We start from the raw sequence: 24367 nt of genomic DNA on the forward strand, positions 1-24367 counted from the left end.
TTTATATTTATAAACTTTGAATTTCAATGGAGGCCATGCTTATTAAAATTCACTTTCTTTTTGGTTACAGCATTAAAGGGGCTTCTAGAATGCTTACATTTTTTCAGTCCACTATCATAAATGAGAGCCTCAAATTGTATGTCATCATTGTGTCATGTAATCATTAAAGAGTTCTACTTATGAGAGCCAATGACAAACATGACCTTTTGTTCTAGTCTGTTCAGGAAAGCGGATCAAACTTCTTCAAATCCTACAGTAAAAGTTTCACTATTGTCAAATATAGCTTAGTCCTAATGAAGTACATTAAATTTACACAAAACTTTCTGTCCTTGTTTCCAAACTTCATCTAAATAGTTTCTCCCACCTCCCTCCCCCAGCGTTGCTCATAATCAGGAAAAATATGGTATCTAGTAGAAACCATGTTGGAAAACACAAATGTGAAAAAGCAATCTATAGGCTGGGCCTGGTGACTCTCGCCTGTAATCCCAGCATTTTTGACGCCGAGGCGGGTGGATCACCTGAGGACAGGAGTTCCAGACCAGCCTGGCCAACATGGCGAAACCAGGTCTCTACTAAAAATGCAAAAATTATCCAGGCGTGGTGGTGGGCGCCTGTAGTCCCAGCTACTCGGAAGGCTGAGGCAGGAGAATTGCTTGAACCCGGGAGACGGAGGTTGCGGTTAGCTGAGATCACGCCACTGCACTCCAGCCTGGGTGACAATCTCAAAAAAAAAAAAAAAAAAAAGCAAACTACCGAAATAGAAAGTATTTGAAGTATGTGACCATTAAAATTAGAAGAGGTAGGTTTGAATTCTGGCTTCTGTCCTCACTGGACATTTGTTTTTGAAGTTTCTATGTCTGTTTCTTTGTAGCAAACTTGACAGTCAAATAAAGTAATGTAACTGCACACCCCAAAACATAAGTGTTAATTTTCCCTACCTCACACCCCAAACCACACACCCCAAAACATAAGTGTTAATTTTCCCTATGCATATGCTTACTTGTGATCTTATATTTATGTTCTTATGTCTTATAAGCCTTAAATTTATGCTGAGAGTTCTAGCTAACAACACATCTACTTAATGTTTTGTCAATGAAATTAAGCAGAGGGTGCTATGTCAATATTTAATGATAAACTGATGTATTGCATGGGCTACTTTGTTTTTAATCCTTGGCCAAGGCCATTAAATATTTATTGACACTTAGCAAAAGAAAAATGGTTTTTAGGCTAACTTCTTTTTGTAAACATGTGTTCAGTAATTGCCAACAACTTCCCTACTAACTGAAGTATATTAGTATTAGGAAGCTGTTGCTATGAAATAACTGTAATATTTCAAAAACTAAATGTTTTTTATTTCAATAGTTTTTGGGGAACAAGTAGTGTTTGGTTACATGGATATGTTCCTTAGTGGTGATTTCTGAGATTTTGGTGCACCCATCACCCGAGCAGCGTATACTGAACCCAGTGTGTAGTCTTTAATCCCGCACTCCCCTCCCATCCTTCCCCCAACTCCCCAGAGTCCATTATATCATTCTTATGCATTTGTGTCCTCATATGTTAGCTCCCACTTATAAGTGAGAACGTACAATGTTTGGTTTTCTATTACTGAGTTACTTCACTTAGAATAATGGTCTTCAACTCCATCCAGGGTGCTGTGAATGCCATTATTTCATTCCTTTTTATGGCTGAGTAGGTATTTCATTATATATATATATATTTATACAGCACATTTTCTTTATCCGCTCATTGGTTGATAGGTATGTAGGCTGGTTCTATATTTTTGCAGTTGTGAATTGTGTCATAAGCTAAATGTTTTGAAATACATCGGAATTATTTCTGAAGTTCCGGAATGGCTTTGCTATTCTACATTAGGTGGTTTATTGAATATTTTTAGAGAAGAACCTCTTGATTTTCAGTTGCTTGTGTGGGAAGAAGAGATGGTGGTGGTGGTCATTCTTCATATAGGGATTTAGAAGACGAAAGAGTAGGTTACCCATTCTTTATATGGATTTTCATCAGTCCTTCTCTTTTTGGCCTTGCATCTCTTCCCCCTACCCTATCATACCTGATCTTTCTGGGTACTAAGCCTCTACAAGGTTTCTAAACCCTTCATGGCTTCCTTCATGGCCGTGGTCCACTCTATGACAGCCCAGTCTGCAGTTTCCACCACTATATATCAACAGCTCCATGTTAACAATAGCTTTCTGTCTACCAGAAAATTGAACTTTCCTGACCATTGCTGTTTGAAATATAGGTAATAAAACCACTTTTAATATGTGGTTATCGTAGGGCAGAATTTTTCAACCTCGGAATTATTGAGCACTATTAACATCTAGGGCCAGATAATTCTTGCGTTTGTCTTTCCTGTGCATTGTAAGATCTTTAGCAGCGTCCATTGTCAAGTAACACCCCCTACCAATTGTGACAATCTCAGTTGAGAACCACTGTCATAAAACCATGCCAATGAGTAAACATGCAGGACTGTGTATCACGAACAGGATACTAAGAAATGTAAATATCTTCTGCAGAAGCACAAGTATATATAAACCAACTCAATATAATCTGGAAGGTCATTAAATTACATTATACTATACTTTAGAAATATAATGTCTTTTTGTGATATCCTGAGAGAAGCAGAGAATTTAAAATGTTCTGACTTTCACAGTAACATTGTGCCTTTTTCGTGTTCCAAAATTTTCTTTTGGTAAGCATTTCTAAATAACTTGGGATATATCCTTTTTCATTTCTGAAGGCCTTTTATGTGCTAATAGAAAGAAGAAAAAAGATATGCTATTATCATTTTGCATACTTCCTCATTGCTAGAGATGCTTTCCCTCACAGGATACATAATTTCTTGGAATAGACTATTGTTCCTAGAAGATAATTAGTGACTGTGTTTTTGTTTTTTGTTTTTTGCCTGTCAATAGAAGTGAAAACAGTAGTTGGCATGCTCACCTACTTGATTATAGCTATTACATCAATCAGCATCCTTTTCCTATGCTTCATCATCGTTTATCTCAATAATTATATATTGTTTCATTTTTCTCACCATTTTTTCTTTAGCACTAACTACATACAAATTTATTTAAAATGGCTGAAATTGGTCATTCAATCAGTTGGAATTCATCCTCACAACATTTATGCAAAATCTACTGCAGTAATTGTTTTAAAAGTGAAATTTAAAAATATTGAACCACCTTTATTTATTCTACATCTAGTCGTACTCTCTTTTGTTTACCCTCCATGTTTTTCTCCACTCATTTGGTCAGAATCAGGGTTTAGTGGGTGATTAAATGTGTTCTGGGATCCGCCGTGAGTCCTGGTGCATCAAACAGGGCTGAAGACAATGAAAGCTGTGGCATAAAGGACAAATGTAGAAGGTGAAAAACGAATAGAGACCCTGAACCTTAACATTATCTCCATGTTGACCACGGTTTCCTTTGGTATTCTTGAGTAATTCTATGATGAAAATAATGAATAGAGTATTTTCACTGTTTCTTTTACCTTGGAGGTTTATCAAGATACTGGATAGCAACTAAATGTAAATTCCGTAACTCATGTGTTAGGACAGTACTTCATAATAAATATTTTTTAATGAGAAAAAACTAAATTAATCATGATTATATCCAATTTGCCAATTAAATATGTTCCACACATCAGTGAACTAAGGAAGTACTGGAGAACTGTTCTTAGTAACTTGGATAAGCAGGACCCTGATTGTATTAGTCAAAAAATAAATTTGGGTGTATACTTTTTATTTATGTGTCATAGTTATACACATTTTGGGGTGTCTGTGATATTTTGATGAATGTAGACAATGTGTAATGATCAAATCAGGGTAATGGGGATAGCCCTCATCTCAAATATTTACCAATTCTTTATGTTGGTGGGAACATTACAATTCTTCTCTTCTAGCTATTATGATATATGCAATAAAGTATTCCTAATTATAATTTTCCTGCTGTACAATAGAGTACTAGAATTTATTCCTTCTATCTAACTATATTTTTGTACATGTTAATCAACTTCTCTTCATCACCTCATCCCCAGCCTCTCATAACAACCATTCTATTCTCTGCCTTCATAAGATTCACTTGTTTTGCTCTCACATATGAGTGAGAAAATGTGATATTTTTCTTTCTGTGCCTGGCTTATTTCACGTAATATAATGACTTTCCATCTATCTTGCTGCAAGTGACAGAATTTCATACTATTTTATTGCTGAATAATATTCCACTGTGTACATATGCCACATTTTCTTTTTTATTATTTTGAGGAAACTCCATAGAGTTTTCCACAATGGCTGTACTACTTTACATTTCCACCAACAGTGTACAGGCATTCACTTTTCTCTGCAGCCTCTCCAACATTTGTTATTTTTTTGTCTTTTTGATAATAAATAGCATTTCTAGCTGGGCTGAAATTTCTCTTCGTGGTTTTTGTTTGTGTTTTTGTTTTGGGGTTTTTTTTTTTGAGACGGAGTTTTGCTCTTGTTGCCCAGGCTAGAGTGCAATGGCGCGATCTCAGCTCACTGCAACCTCCGCCTTCCAGGTTCAAGCGATTCTCCTGCCTCAGCCTCCCAAGTAGCTGGTATTGCAGCTATTTGTGGTTTTAATTTGCATTTCTTTGATGAAGATTCTTGCTATTGAGTTGTTTGAGCTCTTTATATATTCTACTTACTAATCCCGTGTGTATTAGTTCATTCTTGCATTCATATAAGGAACTACCTGAGACTAGGTAATTTATGAAGAAAAGAGGTTTAATTGACTCACAGGTCTGCAGGCTGTGCAGGAAGCATGGCTGGGGAGGCCTCAGGAAATTTACAATCAGGCAGAAGGTGAAGAAGAAGCAAGCACATCTTCATATGGCAGAGCAGGAGAGAGACAGCGAAGCGGGAAGTGCTCCACACTTTTAAACAACCAGATCTCCTGCGAACTCACTCACTATCATGAGAACAGCAAGAGGGAAGTCCGCCCCCATGATCCAGTCACCTCCCACAAGGCCCCTCCTCAAACATTGAGGATTACAATTCGACATGAGATTTGGATGGGGATGCAGAGCCAAACCATATCACCTTGTCTGATAGATCATTTGGAGATAATTTCTTCCATTTCGTAGGTTGTCTCTGCACTTTGTTAACTGTTTCCTTTGCTGTGCAAAAGCTTTGTAGCCTAATGTAATCTCAATTATCTGTTTTTGCTTTGGTTGCCTGTGCTTTTGAGGTCTTAACCAAAAAATCTTTGCCCAGACCAATGTCCCCTAGCATATCCCCAATGTTTTTGTCTAGTAGTTTTATACTTTCAAGTCTTATATTGAAGTCTTTAATCCATTTTGAGTTTATTTTTGTATATGATAAAAGATGGGTATCTATTTTTCTGAGTATGAATATCCATGTTTCCCACACCATTTATTAAAGAGACTATCCTTTCCCCAGTGTATGTTCCTCGTGCCTTTGTAAAAAATGAGTTGGCTGTGCATGGGTTTGCTTCTGGGCTCTCTATTCTGTTCCGTTGGTGTATGTGTTTGTTTTTGTGCCAGTACCATTCTGTATTGGTTACTGTTGCTTTGTAGTACAATTTGAACTCAAGTAATGTGATGCCTCCAACTTTTTTCTTTCTGATTAGGATTGCTTTGGCTCCTTGGGCTCTATTTCGTTGCATATGAATTTTAGGATTTTTTTTCTACTTCTTTGAAAAATGACATTAGTACTTTCATAGGGATTGCAATGAATCTGTCAATTGCTTTGGGCAGTATGGTCATTTTAATGATATTAATTCTTCCAATGTATAATATGAGTATGGGATGTCTTTTCATTTGTTTACATCCTCTTCAACTTTCTTCATCAGTGTTTTATAGTTTTCCTTGTAGAGATCTTTCATTTCCTTGGTTAGACTTATTCATAGGTATTCTAATTTTTGTGCTATTGTAAAGGGGATTTCTTTCTGAGCTAGTTAATTATTTGTGTATAGAAATGCTACTAATTTTTGTATCTTGATTATTATCCTGCAACTTCACTGAATTCATTTATCAAATCTAAGAGTTTTTTGGTGGAGTTTTTAGATTTTTCTAAGTATAAGATCATGTCATCAGCAAGTAAGGATAATTTGACTTCTTTCTTTCCAATTTGAATGCCATTTATTTCTTTCTATTGCCTAATTGTTCTTGCAAAGACTTCCAGTACTATAGTGAATACAAGTGGTAAAAGTGGACATCTTTGTCTTGTTCCAGACCTGAGTGGAAAGGCTTTCGATGTTTCCCTATTCAGTAAGTGAAGGATAGTAGAGATTAGCCGGAGTATATCTCCTAATACATGACTATGACATTAGCCTAAAATATGAAACCTTCCAAGACTACTTCCCTTTGGGGGATCACAAGGAGAGAAGTCATCAGTCAATGCCTTACATTTTTGAAATATAAATCAACACTGAATAGTAAAATTAGCCTGTATGGATAAAAAGAGGTGACTAAACTGATTTATAAAAACTTGTCTCTGGATAATTAATCCACCCTAAACTTGCTTCTCTTATGTTGTCTCCACATGATTAAATGGCACCGCCATTCATGTATTTGCTCAAGCTCATAACTAGGGATCATCCCCCTTAACTCATGGACATTCATTTATAATTCACATCTAGTCAATCAGTAAATTTTGTTAGTTCTACCTACCAAATAGATACTTAAGGGAAAAAAATTCTACCACCAACACTGTGCTGTCGCCTTTCAGTGGACTGCCTCAACATCTTCCTCCCTGCCTTCCTGCCTCCATTCTGCCTCTCTGCCTCCATACCACTTCATTCTCCCAGACTGGAACACCAAAATGCCAGAGTGATACCTCTGGTACAAATGCTACTTGGGGCTCTCTTATTTTTAGAACTCTCCAAAGCATTCCTGTTGTGCTTAAAATAAAACCCAAGTCCTTTCCATGTTCTACAAGGCTCTTCCTGCATTGGCCAGTGGCTATCTTTGAATTCATTGTCACTCTTTTTTTACATCATTATAGATACAATGGCATTCTTTGCCCTCTCTTAAGCATGCCAAGTATACTCCATCTCAGCACCTTTGAACTTGCTCTTCCCTCTGCCTGGCATAAACATCCTCCAGGTATTGATATGACTCACTTCCTCCCTTCTCACAGATATGTTTCAAATGATCATCAGAGCAAGCTTTCCTGACAGTTTTTTCTAAAATAGCACTTACATTAGTTTCTATCTCTTTAGCTGCTTTAATTTTCATAGTACTTATAATCACCTGGTATTATATTGTGTGTGTATCAATTTATATGATTTTTTGCATCTCCTTCTCTGGAATGCAGGCTTCATGAAAGCAGAAATTTTGTCTGTCTTGTTCACTATTGTAGCCCCTAGTACCTGGTAGAGAGGAAATACTTCAAAAATATTTTTTGAATGAATAAATGAATATTTTTATAGTTTAATTACAAATGACACTTATCAAATTAAATGAACAAAATAGTAAGTATCAAAGCTAGCCAAATGAATTCCTTGGCTTTCCTAAATACATGTATTTTGATAGATATATTATGAGTTACTTCCTTGGAAGTATTTGTTCTGTCTCCTTGGCATGACTCTTAAGTCAAAGTTACCTTGTATATGTTGTTAGTTTAGTCATCAACTGATCTTCCCGCACCTTTCTGTTCAGTTGCTTAGTCACTCCTCACCCTTTGAGGCTCCTGAGGCTCCATGACTCTGTGGTTAGTCACCATAATTATTTGCAGCAGAAAGGAGAAATGTTGCCAACCCCAAAGCATTAGAGATAAGTGAAAAATAGAGCACCCCTTTCACCCCAAGTGGATTCACCTAGTAAATGTTGATGTTTTCTTCTGTCCATTTCCTTCTTCTGCAAGGACCATGAGATTGTGTTTACATTCTACAGCTCTCACAAGATGTATGCTCCAATATTAGAAACTAATGTTTAAACATGCCAGGCCAAAGAAAGCAAAACTGAAATTCCACTCTTGAGTCATTCAGAGGTTGAAGCATTATAGGTGATCCAAGTTCCCCTGACTATCTGTGAACACAGGCAGCTATTTGTCAATTCTTTTAAGTTAAAAAAAAAATGCACAAACAACCTATTGTAAAATGGAGTAAGTCAGTGCAATTGCACAAAGCATGTTTTATTGTCAGCTGTATAAATCTGTGAATATTTTTTGTGACCAGTTTTAGTTGGTGGATTTAAATGAGGTCACCAAAAAGTTACCTCTGAGTATAGCACTCGCCACAGTGCATCATAAATATGCTCTCATCTATGAACGTCCTTATGAATGACTCTATGTCTTATTCTTTTATCTCTAATTTAGTACTGACTATTTTAGGTCCTTCATAAATGCTTTTGAAATTGGATTATGGAGGTATTTATAATTATCTAGATTATAAGCTCTCTCAGGACTAAATGCTATGCTTTGTTTACATTTGATCCCCTTATAATCCTTGTACATTGCCTTGCATATTTAAAAGTCTTTAAAATATTTGTGTTGAATTGATTTGTTAAGTATAGATCAATCCCCCTGCTATGGAAACTAATGCGGAAAGTGTTAATGATTCTTAAATCAGGGTCTAAACCCCTTTTGATCCTTTGGTTGGATGTCCGGTTCATTATTTCACAAATAGTAATATTTTTCTTGTCAGGCTATATAGGCTGCTAAATGCTATTGTCCCAAACTTTAATGGATATAATTAGAACAGATTTATTTTCCATCTACTATATGCAGGAACTTAATCTGTTTTCCTATTAAATCCTCACGACAATTCATGCAGGAAGACTATGTATGTCACATTCTCCATATAAAAAGACTGAGACTAAGAGATGTTAAGTAATTTATCCAACTTGCCAAACAAATAAGGCAGAATCAGGAACTGTTAGACCTGTTTCCTTGAACAATAACTGTGAAATCTTTCCTAGTCTACCAAAATGCTTCTAAGAAACAAAGTGGGCTGGGCGCGGTGGCTCACACCTGTAATCCCAGCACTTTGGGAGGCCCAGGGGGGCGGATCACGAGGACAGGAGATCGAGACCAGCCTGGCTAACGCGGTGAAACCCCGTCTTTCCTAAAAATGCAAAAAATTAGCCGGGTGTGGTGGCGGGCGCCTGTAGTCCCAGCTACTGGGGAGGCTGAGGCAGGAGAATGGCGTGAACCCAGGAGGCAGAGCTTGCAGTGAGCGGAGATCGCGCCACTGCACTCCAGCCTGGGTGACAGAGGGAGACTCCGTCTCAAAAAAAAAAAAAGAAACAAAGTGAAAGGAACTAGTTAAAATACATTATGAAAATTATATATGATTTTGAAAGAAACATTTTATGGTAGGATAAGTATAGATATCCAAAATGTATCGAGTATTCCCAATAGCATTTGAGGGATTAGTATGTGAAGGATTAAAATTAAATTTTAAAGGCATGATTGTTCAACAGAGAAAGGTACATGTATTATAGACACCTCACATTTCTCTCCACGTTAAGACCTTTAGAAAGACTCAAGAATCTTGGCCTCTTTACCTTGTTGTTGTCATTTTTGTTTTAGGAAGATAGTGTTTTACTTTTTACCATTCCATAGCTCAAGTGTAAAACGGATGGGGAAAAGGGGGAGAGGCTGTATCCCTTTATGAATACTCAGGAAAACTTAATATACATAGGGAATCAATCCTGTACACATCTTCATGTATACTGACTTCTAGATGTTTCTCTAACTGGTAGCTAGTAAGAAAAATTAGTGTCCTTAAAATTTTCCTTCTATTATGCAGAATAGTTTTGTCAACTGAGACATTAATAACTCTATAAGAGAGGTCTGTTATTATTGTAAATGACTATAAAGCTTTACCGTTGTTAATAGGATGTTCTGAAGAATAAAATGAGGTCTTGAAAATACTTTTGTTGGTGAATACAAAGCTATGTTTAATGCAAAATTAGAGAAAAATACTATAATTGCTGTGGGTTTTTGTAGACAAAATATGATTAGGATTTAAAATTATCCTGTGCTTCATATCATTACTGTTACACTTTGTTTAGTTTTCAAAGTGATTTCCATTTGTGAATGAGTGTGCATATGTGTGTATAGGTGTTTTCGAGGAAGAGAGAAATATCTCCATAACACAAGTTGTTTTCTTAACTATAAAAAGCCAGTTGGCTTAGCCATGGTCTAATGCTAAGAATGTTTCTTTTAAAATTGTAATTTGTTTGAATTTCCTTCTAGTTTCACCTTTGCCAATGCAGAAAATAAAGAGAGATTTTGTGGTTGTGTGTATGTTCATCTTGATTGGTCATTACCATAGCTGCATTTGTTTTCCAGTTCTGTCTTCTGTCAGTTCAATCCAACTAATATTTGTGAAATACCATAATGTTCCAGAAACATTCAAATAATGGAAAATTCAGCTCATGTTCTTCCTTTGTGACAGCAAAATTGGTCACCCTCAAGTGACTGTAGAACTGAGCTACATCTTAGCTTTAGCAATCACCTCCTTTTCACAATCATTTTGCCAGTGTGTCAAATCAGTAGCTCGGCTGTTGTGGTCTCTGCAAGCTTCCCTTCACTTCTATGAAAGACAGGCAAATCACATGAGAAATGTATCCAGCTGATACCCATCATAATACCAAAACATGACACTTACAGATGATGACAGATTGCACTGAAAGAGCTCTCTGCTCTAGGTTATGATTATTTAGTTGCGTGTTTCCACTCTTCTAACAGATTGCACACACCTTGAGGGGAGACTGCACAGACCCATGCAATATTTGCTTGACAGAATTTTCCGAGGAGCACATAACAAAGAATGGGGAGGAAAAGATCTAGGAAGGATTCTAGTGTGAATTTGCTCTGTTATTTTTGGCAAGCCTTTTGATCTTTTTGTACCTCAGATCTTTGATCTCTAAAATAATAGAGTCGAATCAGTCCATTTTTTAAAAAAAAGTTATTAATATTTTTTATTAAATTAAAATTTACTTTTAAATTTTTATTAAAATTTTTTAACTACAAAGCACTGTAAGGTATAAGGACAGAAACTAAAGATATTCCAAACCGTCTATCATAATATCTGGCACATTATTATGTTTAATATATATCAATTGAATTGAATTGGATTTGTTTGGTCAACATCTTGGGTGAAATACTGATGTATAAGGTAAAATAAAAGCAGAGCTAATTTTGTCAAAGAGGAGTGGGTGGCACAACAAGGCAGGGAAGTGAGCCCAGTGGGCACCCCCAAACTCCACCTACTCAGAGGGGCATGGTGAAAATCATACCATGTTAGAGAACACCGTTTCCAAATCAAAGAACTTAATAAGCATATAATTCTTCCTGGCTTCAACATTCTATAATTCCATGACTGAGTTTTAAAGAATTCCTTTACTGGCCGGGCGCGGTGGCTCACGCTTGTAATCCCAGCACTTTGGGAGGCCGAGGCGGGTGGATCACGAGGTCAGGAGATCGAGACCACGGTGAAACCCCGTCTCTACTAAAAAATACAAAAAATTAGCCGGGCGTGGTGGCGGGCGCCTGTAGTCCCAGCTACTCGGAGAGGCTGAGGCAGGAGAATGGCGTGAACCCGGGAGGCGGAGCTTGCAGTGAGCCGAGATCGCGCCACTGCACTCCAGCCTGGGCAACAGAGCGAGACTCCGTCTCAAAAAAAAAAAAAAAAAAAAAAAGAATTCCTTTACTAACATCTAGTTTGCCACATGAAAGTAATATGAAAGATGTTAGGGATGTTGTAACATTATGCCATCAAGTGGGTGGTGGGTTATGATGGAGAACCACAAAACCGTTTTGTATTTCTGAACAAATGTACTGCATACGGGTTTTATTATCTGTCTCTATAGATCTTTATTTTTTGCCTTACTGCAAACTAATGTGGTATGCGTTTGAACAGGGAACAGTTATCTCAGGTGCTTTCTGTAAAAAACTGTCAAGTTGTCTACTTGTAACTACATAATCGCAAGATTATAGAAACTGACATAATTTACTGAATACAACACTTACTTAGATACCATAGTTGCTTTTGAAATTCACTGAAACCATTTGATAACCAGAGTCTAAGAAATGTAGATTTCCAACCTATTAATGGCCAACTATTTTGCCAATATTTAGTGAATAAGCTGATTATTTAGGCAGTAGAAAAATAAAATCCATTAAGATCACTTTAGGCAGGAAATAAGAGTATTAAAGATTAATCAGAGTGATGTCATATCTTTGAGAAGAATTTCAAAGCGATTGATCTCATCCTATTACCCAAACTTTCCTTTGCCCTTTATTTCTGTCCTCTTGTTAAATACTAATAAAGATGAATGGATAATTATTCCATTAGCTGTGAACAAAAGCTATCAATCATATATGAGGTTGTTCTTCCAAACTAAAACTCAAAACTCATTCCTTTTATTCTCTGACTCGGGGTATGTCATTCCTTTGTACTTAATGTGTTTTCCTTTAAAAAGAAGAGGAGGCAAGCTGCTAAAGCTTGAATTCTTGAACCCTCTGGTGATAAGTATATGTGGCCAACTCCTGGCAATTCTGCCTAGATTAGCCTTCCAGTTATCAACCAAGCTGGCACGTCCTCTTGGCAAGGAAGAAAGAAAGCCCTCAAAGCAAAAACATTTAGTTTAGCAATCCTTAATTGATAATTTATATACTTGATACAGAGTAGAAATTTCAGTGACAGGTTTCAAGGGACCTAGGCAATTTGATGAGAGAGGGCAGGGCAGAGTGAGGAGGCTAAATGAAGGAGAACTGACTAACTAAAGTCCAGATATAGTCTAGTTTGGCTAGGAATGAAGTATGCAATGGAAAACCTATCTTCAAGATTTCTAATGGCAGACTGTTAGATCTGTGGGCTGATAATTGAAGTTGACGAGAGCACAGAGCAGAAATGTGTAGAAGCTTAAAATCGAAGAGAGTATATCATGCAAATTAGCCATAAACACTATAAAATGTAATGGATAATAGTAAGAAAGAGTTTAGACTAAATGGAAAATATCATTTAAAATATTCCCTTGGTGTGAGTGTGCATGCTTGTACTAATTTAATGCCACATCTATCTCACTTAGATTATGTATGTAGGAAATACTTAATGTAATACCTAAATGGCAGGTTTTGAAATGATGTGATCTAGGATACGGAAACTAGGAATGGAATTAAGAATAATGAGACAACTTTATGCCAAAAAAAATCATTGTAATACATGCCACATATATCATGTGTAGCTTTAATTAACACAGAAAAAAATGTAGGACATCCCATTAAAAGTAAAACAAAGAACAAATTGAAAATGCTTTCTGAAGCACAGTTACATGTTCACAAGGACTGACCAATCCTGAAGGGCTAATTCATTAGTGTCATGTGACTGTCCATCTGGAAGTGTTATATTTTACTCATGTACAGTCTAATAGCTTTTCAGCTTGCCTGAAGGTGTTACCTGCAGTACGTTCATCGTTACTTGGTAGAGCGCTTTAATGCTACTTTGAAAATGAAAAATATTTGGGAAAATAGACTGTATTCTGTCTTTCAATTTTATGCAGCATAACTGTAAGTCTCTGTATTATTATTATTGTTGTTGTTTTTCAGCCCCTCTGACTGATAAGCCACCCAAGCTTTTGTATCCTATGGAAAGTAAACTGACAATTCAGGAGACCCAGCTGGGTGAGTAATTCCTTAATTCTAGTTAATATGCTGTTCTCATTACATTGTGACAGTTAATAAGCCTAGATTGTAACCCGATGTAATACTCACAGCTAAATCCGTGTGTATTCATAGGGAACAGAATTAGAAAATGCTAGCATACCTAGCCATTTCATTCCTTACAGTGTGTGCCTTAGGACCCAGTTGGACATATGGATGTAAAACCTCACATGCTATTTAGATGGTTATTGGAAAATGAGATAGGCTGATGATTTTAGTGATGGTATTACAGTGCTATCTTACAAGGTCTGAATTGGTTTTCAAACAGGCACTATGGAACAATTTGATTTATAATATCTATTAATAGGTTAAGATGCAATTTCTGAAATTTAGGGGAAAGGGTTCAAATTTATTAAAATAAATGTCACCATTATGGTTAAAAAACATTTTAAGTGTAATCAAATATAATATAAATTTTGCTAGTTATATTTTGGATAATATATTAATAAAATATGACCAAGTGACTTTTGGTTAAGGGATTAGCAGATTTGGGACATACGGCTATAGACAAAATATGTTTTGGAAAAATATACAATTATATACAAATCAGAATTCTGACTTATCTTAGAGAGGTTCATCTAGAAATTTTGAGTTTGATTTAGCTATATTCAGTTATACCAAATTATGAAAAATTTCCCTCTTAATTATAAATATATACATAGCAATTCTGTTATATTCTCTTAGGTCTTATTTTATTTGAAATGTAGTATGCATGCATATGCCATAAACTTTGGCAGAAAAGTTTTTGTTTGCAGTGGTGCATTATAAAAGGTTATCAAAAATATAAATTTAAATGAATATCCATGTTTGTTAAGGAATTTCTTCTTAATCATACAAGAGTGAAAATGCATTTACTGTATATAAGTAAAAAGAATCAGTATACCGTCCCTTAAGTTATTAATGTTATTCTTATTCCTGGAGTGAGAATTTGCATCAAAATTGTAAATTCATTTTCCAAATGAAGATTACAGAGATGATAATCTTTACTAATAACATACCCAAAGTTATAGTACACAAAGATATGATGATGGTTTTAGCACCTATAAAATTATTGTTGGTCAATGGCTTTCTAGCACTTGAAATGCTTATATTTGCTAACTTTAAAGGATGAACATGCAGGATTTATACAAGTCAGGGTGTTAATATCTTTCTTTGATTCAAGCCTTTTGAATTAATATCATATAAATGCAAGTAGTATTATAATTGCTGTTATTTTGAGATGGAAGGTTACAAATAGCATTAAAACAATGCCACATATGAAGCAAGTAGATGTACTCAAATTTTATCATGCACTTTATGCATGCCATGGCATCCTTAATTACACTAGAACTTATTGCTACATTATGAATACATTTTTATTTATAAATTCTCATGAGTAGCCATGCTCATACTGATCTTTCAATAATTCATAGGAAGATGTATTTCTAAGGAGTTATATAAAACTATAAACATTTTGGGCCAAGAATGAAGGGTTTTATGGTACCAGTTACTATAATGAACACAATAAAAATAAAATTAATTGTATGCTTTTGCTTGACAATATAATGAAAAGAATTTTGTGGTTGGTTGTTGTCCACTGGGTTTCTTTTTATTGTCCTTGAATTTGTAATAAGTCAGATTGTTCTCTACCTCTTACTACACTGTTTTACAAAATAGAATAATTGGTAAAGCTGTATTTAAAGCTTTACCTTCTCTTGAACAAAGTCACAAAGACTAACCACAGCAAATTAAAAATATGGACATTTCTTATGCAAATTGGAAGTGACTATACATTCATTTGAAGAAATATGGGCATGTCTGTTACTAAAATGCTTCAAAAAATACTCTTAAATCCTTTATTGTCACTCAAAAAGGAGCATGAGGTCTCTTTAACCACTGACTAAACTAGTGGATTATTTTAAGCAACTTTTATTTTGTTGTGTTTTATGATTTTGGTTCATAGGGTACAGATAAATCATTTACTAGTTAGAGAAATTCAACTTTAATCTTTGGATTTGTGAGCAACAGTTGATTTGAAGTAACTGCCTTAATAGTATTGTTGCTACTTTGCTAGTATTGCTAGTAAGTAGGTGAATCAAAAAGGGTAAGTGAAAATAGGAAAGAATATTAAAGACAAAAAAGGCTTGAGATGAGGTGTTTAAAATGTATGTTTTTTCCAAAATATGTATTTTGACTTTTCATTTTCTTAAGGATTTAATTTTTGCCCTTTCCATATTTGACAAAACTACCTATTCAACAGGTTCATAATATCATATAAATCCTAAGAGGGACTGAGTGAAGAGTCACGGGTTGGGAGTAAAGAGGGTGGCCTGCGCCCATGATGGGGAACTTATAACCTACTCTGTTGAAAACCTTCAACAGAATTTTACTGTCCAAGTATTCAGAGGTTTGCCTCTACTTGTTCCCAAATTGAGAGCTGACCTCAGAGGATAACCAAACTCTTGTAAGAGTTACATTATAAGAAAAATCATCAGGAATTACACAAAGCTAAGCTTGTACATGTCTGGTGACCTAACTTGAGCATCCTAGTTAAGTTACACACATATCCAATCAACCCTAGTAACTGTGTGTCCATAGATTCTCTAGTTTGCTCACAAATATATGTAATTCATTAATAATGAACTTTGATATAATCATGAAGTGCACGGATTTGCTCTTCATCTTCAAATTCATTTTCTCTGCCGTTTGCTAGCCGTGCCTACCTTTCCCATTTTCTATATTTGTATATTTTCTTGTGTCCTGTTCTTCTAATTCCTTCATCTTTTCAAACTGGAAAGGACTTGATAGTGGTCATTTAAATTCTTTTATTGTAGAAAGAAAGCAAAAAGCACTAAAAGCAAAGTACTTAGGAAAAAATCATATAATGGAAACTAAACTCATATAAAATACGTAAATTGTCGGCTTTGAATTTGAATCAATACGTGGTCACAACCTGGCATTTCCATTTTAAGTGGCAACTGTATGTTATTTCTAAATGTACAAAAAAGAACATTGTCCATTTACATAACTTTCAGGCATCAGCAAATATATGAATAGCACTTTTTTGGGCAAAAGGCCCAGAAATTTCACTGTACAGTTCTGAAAGTCAATCTGGGAGGTGAGCCTGAGTGTTTTTTCAGGCTACTATAGTCAAGAGAATCAAAAGACAGGCACAATTGTCTTGCTAAACCTGAGCCCTGAGGATGTCATTCAGAGATGTGGCCTGCCTATTACAGCCAGGAGCCCACTTTTAGAACCTTCCAGGACAGAGGGCATATTCTATCGCTACCAGACTTTCAAAGAGTAGAAATCCACCCTACCCTTGACCTAATGGTACAAATTATATTTTACAACTCAGAATTCACTGAAAATTATAATTAATTACTTATCTAGATATGTGTATCACTTTATTTAAATGTCAGTGTTGGCTTTAAAATAATTATAAAGGTTAATGGTAGAAATTTTGGGGAAATAGAGAAAAGAATCTTTTTCTTACACTCTACATTATAAACATACTCTGCTCCTATTAAATATTCTCACAAAATATCCTTTTAATGGCCGATGTGAATGTCATATAATTTCATATATATTGCTGGAAATTTGAATTCTTCACATTTTTGTTATTATAAATAATGTGATGGTCTTTACCTATACATTTTCCCTCTGACTTTATAATTATCTCAACAGAACAAATTCCTAAAAGTAAAAATACTGGATAAAAAGAAATAATTTTATTAAAGGTTCTTGGTACATATTTTCAGAATTCTTACCAGAGAAGTTGTATAAACTCCCGCCAGAAGTATGTAATAAGGATAAATACTACTTAATCTTTAACAAAATTAATAAAAGAATATATCTTTATTATATAAAACTCTTAAAGATCTCTTTTTTTGATATTAAAATCACTTCTCTCTCCTCTCTTTTACCTCTTTTTCTCCCTTCACTCATTAAGTACAAGTGGCTGCTCTTTGCGTTTATCCATATTTGAAAGATCTAGCCCATTTAGGTAAATGTCTACCCTTGAGAAAATACACAAACCTATTCGAATGTCTATAATCTCTATCCATTTTCTTCTCTTGCTCATCCTAATGCTCAACAAGGACCTTCCTCCAGATTCTATGTTTCTTAATAAAGTACCCAGTAATTTTGTGATGTACTCTGGGCACATGGAATGTCAATAAATACTAATTGACAATAAGTTGTTCACAGCACAAAGGACACACATCTCTAAATTTTCTGCAAGAGAATATAATGTGTAGACCGAACCGTGTAAGCTGCCCAACCGTGCTCTTATTTTTCTTTACTAATTTATTCTCGTTGTCAAGCTTGTTAAAAAGCAAGCACTTTTTGTATCTGAGTGGGTAATAAGGATTCACCAGATGTTCGCATCTGGAGGAAAATGGTTGAGGACATAAAGAAACTTCAAATTTTTAAACATAGACCTTAGTAAAAGGATACACATTTTATCCAATATATGCAATTTTATCCAGTTTAACTATAGGCTACTTAAAATAAAATGTCACACTAGAAATTAATTAGCACTCCTTGGCCTGTTCCACCCTACTGTAGTTGCAGAATTTTAGATTTGGAATAGACCAAAGGAAAATGTCCATACATTTTATTATAGATCATAATTGACCACACCTTTTCTGAATAGTTACTACTCTGTATTAGTAAACTTGGGAAATCTTTTTGTTTCCTCCCTAGGGTGAGAAAATACTTAATATAAATATCCTAGAAACAACATTATTTAGGTGTTGAATTTGATACCCAATTCTGAAAGTGTCATGTAATACTGTTGATTCTAAAAATTATTGTTTTGCTGCGTTGTACAAGTGATGTAAATATGACAGTTCCCAGAGATAGGAAAGTCAGTATCGGCCAGATTTTCTCATCTACATTTACGCTACTGGTTGTCATTAGCAAATGTAAGGCCATTGATTTGATTTTACTGGATCATAGAGCATATACAAGACATATTTTCACCAACAAACTCAAATTAAAAAACCATAAAACTTCCCTTTCTACTAGGAGAAAAACAATAATATCCCAAATCCAAGCTTTTTACAGAAAATGTGGTTCTTTTTGCCACTTAAGAAAGACATACCAATCAGCATATTTCTAGTGCCTGAAATAAACCCGTTAGACATAAATTAAAGCTTTTGGACAAATAGACATCATAATTAAACCATGGAAAGATAAATACAGACTGGTATTATAATTATTTAAACTATGGCATTCAATTCTACTCAATACAAATTTATCATCCCAGGGTAAATGAAAGTGGTAACTCTTAACAGCTCTCTTAGTCTATCTTACTTTTGAAACCAAAAAGCACCCTAAAAATTGTGACTGACCTAAAAAGGAATACTTGTCATACCAGTATTTCAGTTATTATCGTGTATCATTAAACAGATGATAAATCAGTAAATGGAAACTAGTATTTGTATTTTGAGGTCATTGTATGACCTAACTTACATGATTCTCTCAGATTCTCAAATTCAGTCACTTTTTGGTGACACAGAGGAGAAATAGGTTTGGAAAAAAATACTTTGCATGTTTGCTTTAAAAACGGCTAAGTAGAAGTTGAAATTCCTTTTTATGTTTTAAGTGGTCAGGGCCAGTCACGGTCGCGCACTCCTGGTATCCCAGCACTTTGGGAGGCTGAGGCAGGCAAATCCCTTGAGCTCAGGAGTTTGAGATCAGCCTGGTCAATATAGTGAGACCTCATCTCTACAAATATACAAAAATTAGCTTGGTGTGTTGGCATGTGCCTGTAGTCCTAGCTACTTGGGAGGCTGAGGTAGGAGGATCACTTGGGCCGGGGTGATTGAAGCTGCAGTGAGCCATGATTGTGCCACTGCGCTCCAGCCTCGGTGACAGAGCGAGACTTTGTCTCCAAAAATAAAAAAAAGTTTTAAGTGGTCAAGCCCTAGTTCGAGGACAGGTTTGCAATCCCATAAAAAAGATGGACGTGAAGGTAAGAACAGTTTCTGTGGGCCAATGATATCCAAAAGTTTGGAAGTCAGTTAAAGCACGTTTTAAAACAACTTTTATTTTAGGTTCAGGGGCACATTTGTAGGTTTGTTATATAAGTAAAACTTGTGTCACAGGAGTTTGTTGTATAGATTATTTTGTGACCCAGCTACTAGTACCCAATAGTTATTTTTTCTTCTCCTCTCTCTCCTCCCACCTTCCACCCTCAGGAAGGCCCCAGTGTCTGTTGTTCCTCTCTTTGTGTCCATGTGTTCTCATCATTTAGTTCCCACTTATAAGTGAGAACATGCAGTATTTGGTTTTCTGTTCCTGCATTAGTTTGCTAAGTTAATGGACTCCAGCTCCATCCATGTTCCTGCAAAGGACATGATCTCATTCTTTTTATGGCTGCATAGCATTCTGTAGTGTATATGTACCACTTTTTTAAAAATCTAATCTGCTATTGATGGACATTTAGACTGATTCTATGTCTTTGTTCTTGTGAACAGTGCTGCAAGGAACATACACATTCACGTGCCTTTATGATAGAAGGATTTATATTCCTTTGGGTATATATCCAGTAATGGGATTGCTGGGTCAAATGGTAGTTCTGTTTTTAGCTCTTTGTAAACAGACAACCTACAGAATGGGAGAAAGTATTTGCAAACTATATATCTGACAAAGATCTCATATCCAGCATCTATAAGCAATTTAAACAAATTTACAATGAAGCACTTGTTAAAGTCTTTAAAAACTGGGACAGAGACAAGTGAGTTTTCTTGTTCACTTACTTTCCAAAAGGGCCAGAAGGGAAAGAAGAAAAAGGAAAAGGCCCAAGAAAGAGTGCTGTCACAGAGCAATGCAGAGAGTCCACTTAAGCTTCCAACTCCTGGTCTAGTCCCCACGCTGGACACTGACACATATTATGCAGAATTCTCTTTTGCTACAGCACTAAGAATACTATTTTATTTGTTATCAGTCAGTTAAGAAGCTATATAGGTATAAATCTTCGCAATTCTAAATGAAGAACTTTAGAAGGTGGAGGGGGTCTGGAAGTTATCAGGTCAAACCTTTTTCTTTCTTTTTTTGAGACAGAGTCTTGCTCTGTCTGTCCAGGCTGGAGTAAAATGGCGCCATCTTGGCTCACTGCAGCCTCCGCCTCCTGGGTTCAAGGGATTCTCCTGCCTCAGCCTCCCGAGTAGCTGGGATTACAGGCATCCGCCACCATGCCCAGCTAAATTTTGTATTTTTAGTAGAGATGGGGTTTCACCATGTTGGCCAGGCTGGTCTTGAACTCCTGATCTCGTGATCTACCCGCCTTGGCCTCCCAAAGTGCTGGGATTACAGGTGTGAGCCACCGCACCCGGTTAAACCTTTTTCATTTATTGATGAGAAAATGGAGACTCAAAATGGCTACATGTTTTTTATATAAAAAATTTACAAAAGCTTGTTATTGCCATTATCATCATCCTCGCGATCATCATATTATCATTTTTAGTGTTTTTGTTGTTATAATTAAGAGGCAGTGTACAGTAGTGGCTCCCAGTTGAAATCTCACACAGGCCCATGTGACAATTTAGCTCCACCATTTACTTCTAGTGTGACCTTCAACAACCAGCTTTCAGTTTCCTAATCAATAAAAAAGGTACCAAGATAGTACTGCCTGTATGGAGGTAATACGAGTATTTGATCGGATAATGCATGTAGAAATTAATACATTACTTGGCATATATTAAGTAGGCAATACATGTTTGCTGTTAGTATTTGAGACATTTGAATGCTATAAAAAAGTACTGTATATAGAAGATTCTTGAAATGCATTTTGAATGTCAGTGCTTATTTGATCATGCTTATATTCTTACTACAGTATCATACTATGGCAGCAGATACAGGACAGGATAAATAAGATTTTGGAAAATTTATTTCCATCTCCCCTTTAAGGATTCAATATGCATACTAAATTTTTGTAATTCAATGAAACTTTTTAATTATAGAAATTATTGATTTTAGACTACTTAATTCATCAAGTCTAGCCAAATGCATATAGTAAGTACATAGTTATAACAGAAGAAAATTATCTCTATTCTTATTTAAAGAAAATGATAATTTAAAAGACACTATGCCACATGAATTTATAAATGACCATGAAGACAAAAACAAGAGTAAAAAATTTCTCTTTTGCAAACAGAGGAAATTCAGGTATAATATTTTTAAAAACAGGAGACCTGGAAAATAATTTTACACCATTATGCCTGTCAAGTTCTTCATGAAGGTTTTGATGATAGTCATATCATTTTATACAAAAAACTGCTGCTTTTCCCCGACAAACACTGTTATCACAAAGCTTTCTAAGTCATTCTTAATGATTGGAGTTTACTAGCATATAAAAATACAGTGAGTATCCTATGTTAACAAGAACTACTCCTGAATTTGCAAAGTAAATGCCAATTTATCAGAAATAAACCTATCAAAGAACATTATGTTGTAGGAAATTGAAAGAGGTTTTAGAATAACAGTATGCACTACATGACTGATGTCCATTAAAATAGAAACTATAAAAAGACCCACATCATTTAAAGTTTGAATATAAAGAGATATGTTCATCCATAAATTTCCTTTCAAATTTTGGCTAAATAACTAAGGATTTCTAAATTATATGCAGACTCTTCATGAAAAATAACTAGTGCTTCAATAAGATTATGAAAATAGGCTACCAGTATTTTATACTTTCATGTTAAAACACTTAGCATTCCTGTCAAACCTTACTTTCCCAACTTAGTGTATTCCCACAGATTTGTGGGTAAATTGAATCATCATCATTTCAGAGAAGTGTTCCCTTCATTTTTGATTGATTTTCAATTAGCAGTGGCTTAACATGTCAGGTTTAAGAGGCTCTGTCCCCCATTCTCTTTTAAGCAGCTAATGATCAATGAAAGATGTATATGCACAAAGGAAATATGCTATTTAAAGAAACTCTGTGGTGAATAATTTTATATAAGAACCCTTTTGTAATTGAATGATCACGCCCATAAGTTTTCCCTGCGGTAATGCAGATTTTTACATTTTCGTAAGATGAGGTTCGTCGATATGAAACTGCAAGTTGCATCTCTAACTGACCCAGAAAAAGGATCATCCACCCATTACATGTGTGACTTCCCGTTGTTTATTAATGGAAACAAATGTCCTCATTGTGACTTTCTGCCTCCTGTGAGGAAATATTACATTTTACTCACCAGCTTCAGAATCAACAGTATTTGGTTTTAATCTAATTCTTTGAAAATATATTTTGTAGGGTAGAATAGTTAAGTAACCAGAATATCTCATGTCCAATTATGACAAAATAGTTTATTTTCATAAGGGATATGCTTTGAACACCATCCTACTACCTTATCTGCCTTGGTTTTGTTGAAATATACCCTAAGAGGATAACTGCCCATGGTGTCACTTGTTTTTCTATAACTGTGATGAGAGTTCTTATTTCCAGGTTTAAAAGGAACATCTTGTATTTTGATTCTTCTAAAATTTGTATGACTTTCATTATATCATTCTGGCAATCACTTCTTTTTATTTTATCTTAATGTATTCATATATGTTTAATAATTTCTTTCTTTTAAATATAAAAGTATATACAATGCCACTTGATTTGCAGCTTTATGAATGAAGCTATTACCAAAATGTACTTAAACATACACTCTAAAATATGCCAGATATTTACATGAGTCCAATACATAGAGTGTCCATAAGGCTTTAAAACCTAAGCCCCATAGCAAAATTGCATGAAGAGGCTTCCTTCCAATTCACCGCACACAAGTTCAACACTACCTTTTTTTTTTTTTTTTTTTTTTTTTTTTTGAGAAGGAGTCTCGCTCTGTCGCCCAGGCTGGAGTGCAGTGGTGCCATCTCAGCTCACTGCAAGCTCCGCCTCCCAGGTTCACGCCGTTCTTCTGCCTCAGCTTCCCGAGTAGCTGGGACTACAGGTGCCCGCCACCACGCCTGGCTAATTTTTTTTTTTTTTTGTATTTTTAGTAGACACGGGGTCTCACCATGTTAGCCAGGATGGTCTCGATCTCCTGACCTCATGATCCGCCCGCCTCTGCCTCCCAAAGTCCTGGGATTACAGGCGTGAGCCACCGTGCCTGGCCAACACTACTTTTTTAGAAATGCCAAGGATCTTTATTTAGTTTTGTAATGAAAATTTATAAAATCTCATTATAACATATACTAATTGAATTATGAAAGGAAAACAATCTTGATTAAAAAATTTTTGTTTTCCAAAATTCATCTGTTTTAAAATAAGTCTTGGCTTCATGGTCTTGTGAGAAGATACCTCCCACCGCTAGATCTGGTCTACAACAAGCATGACAGAAAGCCAGGAAGTTGCTTAAGAGTCCAAGAAAGTGAATAATTTCCTCTGCCTTCCACTTCTCCCCAGTGAGGCTACAGACTTTCTCACTCTCTTGAGTTTTTGTTTCTAGTTTAGTAAAAGCAGAGTACCCACCTTGGACTTGCCTGTTGAAGAACTTTTATAGAATGGCGGCTCTTTGAGTGGGAAAAAAGCAAAGCAGAATGCATTGCTTTTCTGGAAAAACAAAATTGAGTGCATCCTGTCACATCAAGCCATCACTAGAAATAGGATACTTACAATACAGCAGGTCCTAGGAAAATTTGAGATTATTACCGTGAATATTCAATAAGAAGCCATTACCATTATGTGAAATAGCTTAGGGAAAGTTCAGAAAACAA

At 35.5% G+C, this 24367-nt stretch overlaps 1 protein-coding gene across 1 annotated transcript in view; it reads left to right on the forward strand.

Moving 5' to 3' along the window:
• Positions 1–24367, forward strand: part of IL1RAPL1 (interleukin 1 receptor accessory protein like 1) — a 1381368-nt gene that overhangs the window by 1077733 nt on the left and 279268 nt on the right. The window contains exon 6 of the mRNA XM_003261172.3: positions 13556–13630. Within this exon, the coding sequence (XP_003261220.1) occupies positions 13556–13630 (75 nt within the window). The remainder of the gene's footprint in view (positions 1–13555; positions 13631–24367) is intronic.

The sequence above is a fragment of the Nomascus leucogenys genome, chromosome X (assembly GCF_006542625.1).
Source record: "Nomascus leucogenys isolate Asia chromosome X, Asia_NLE_v1, whole genome shotgun sequence".
Classification (NCBI taxonomy): Eukaryota; Metazoa; Chordata; class Mammalia; order Primates; family Hylobatidae; genus Nomascus; species Nomascus leucogenys.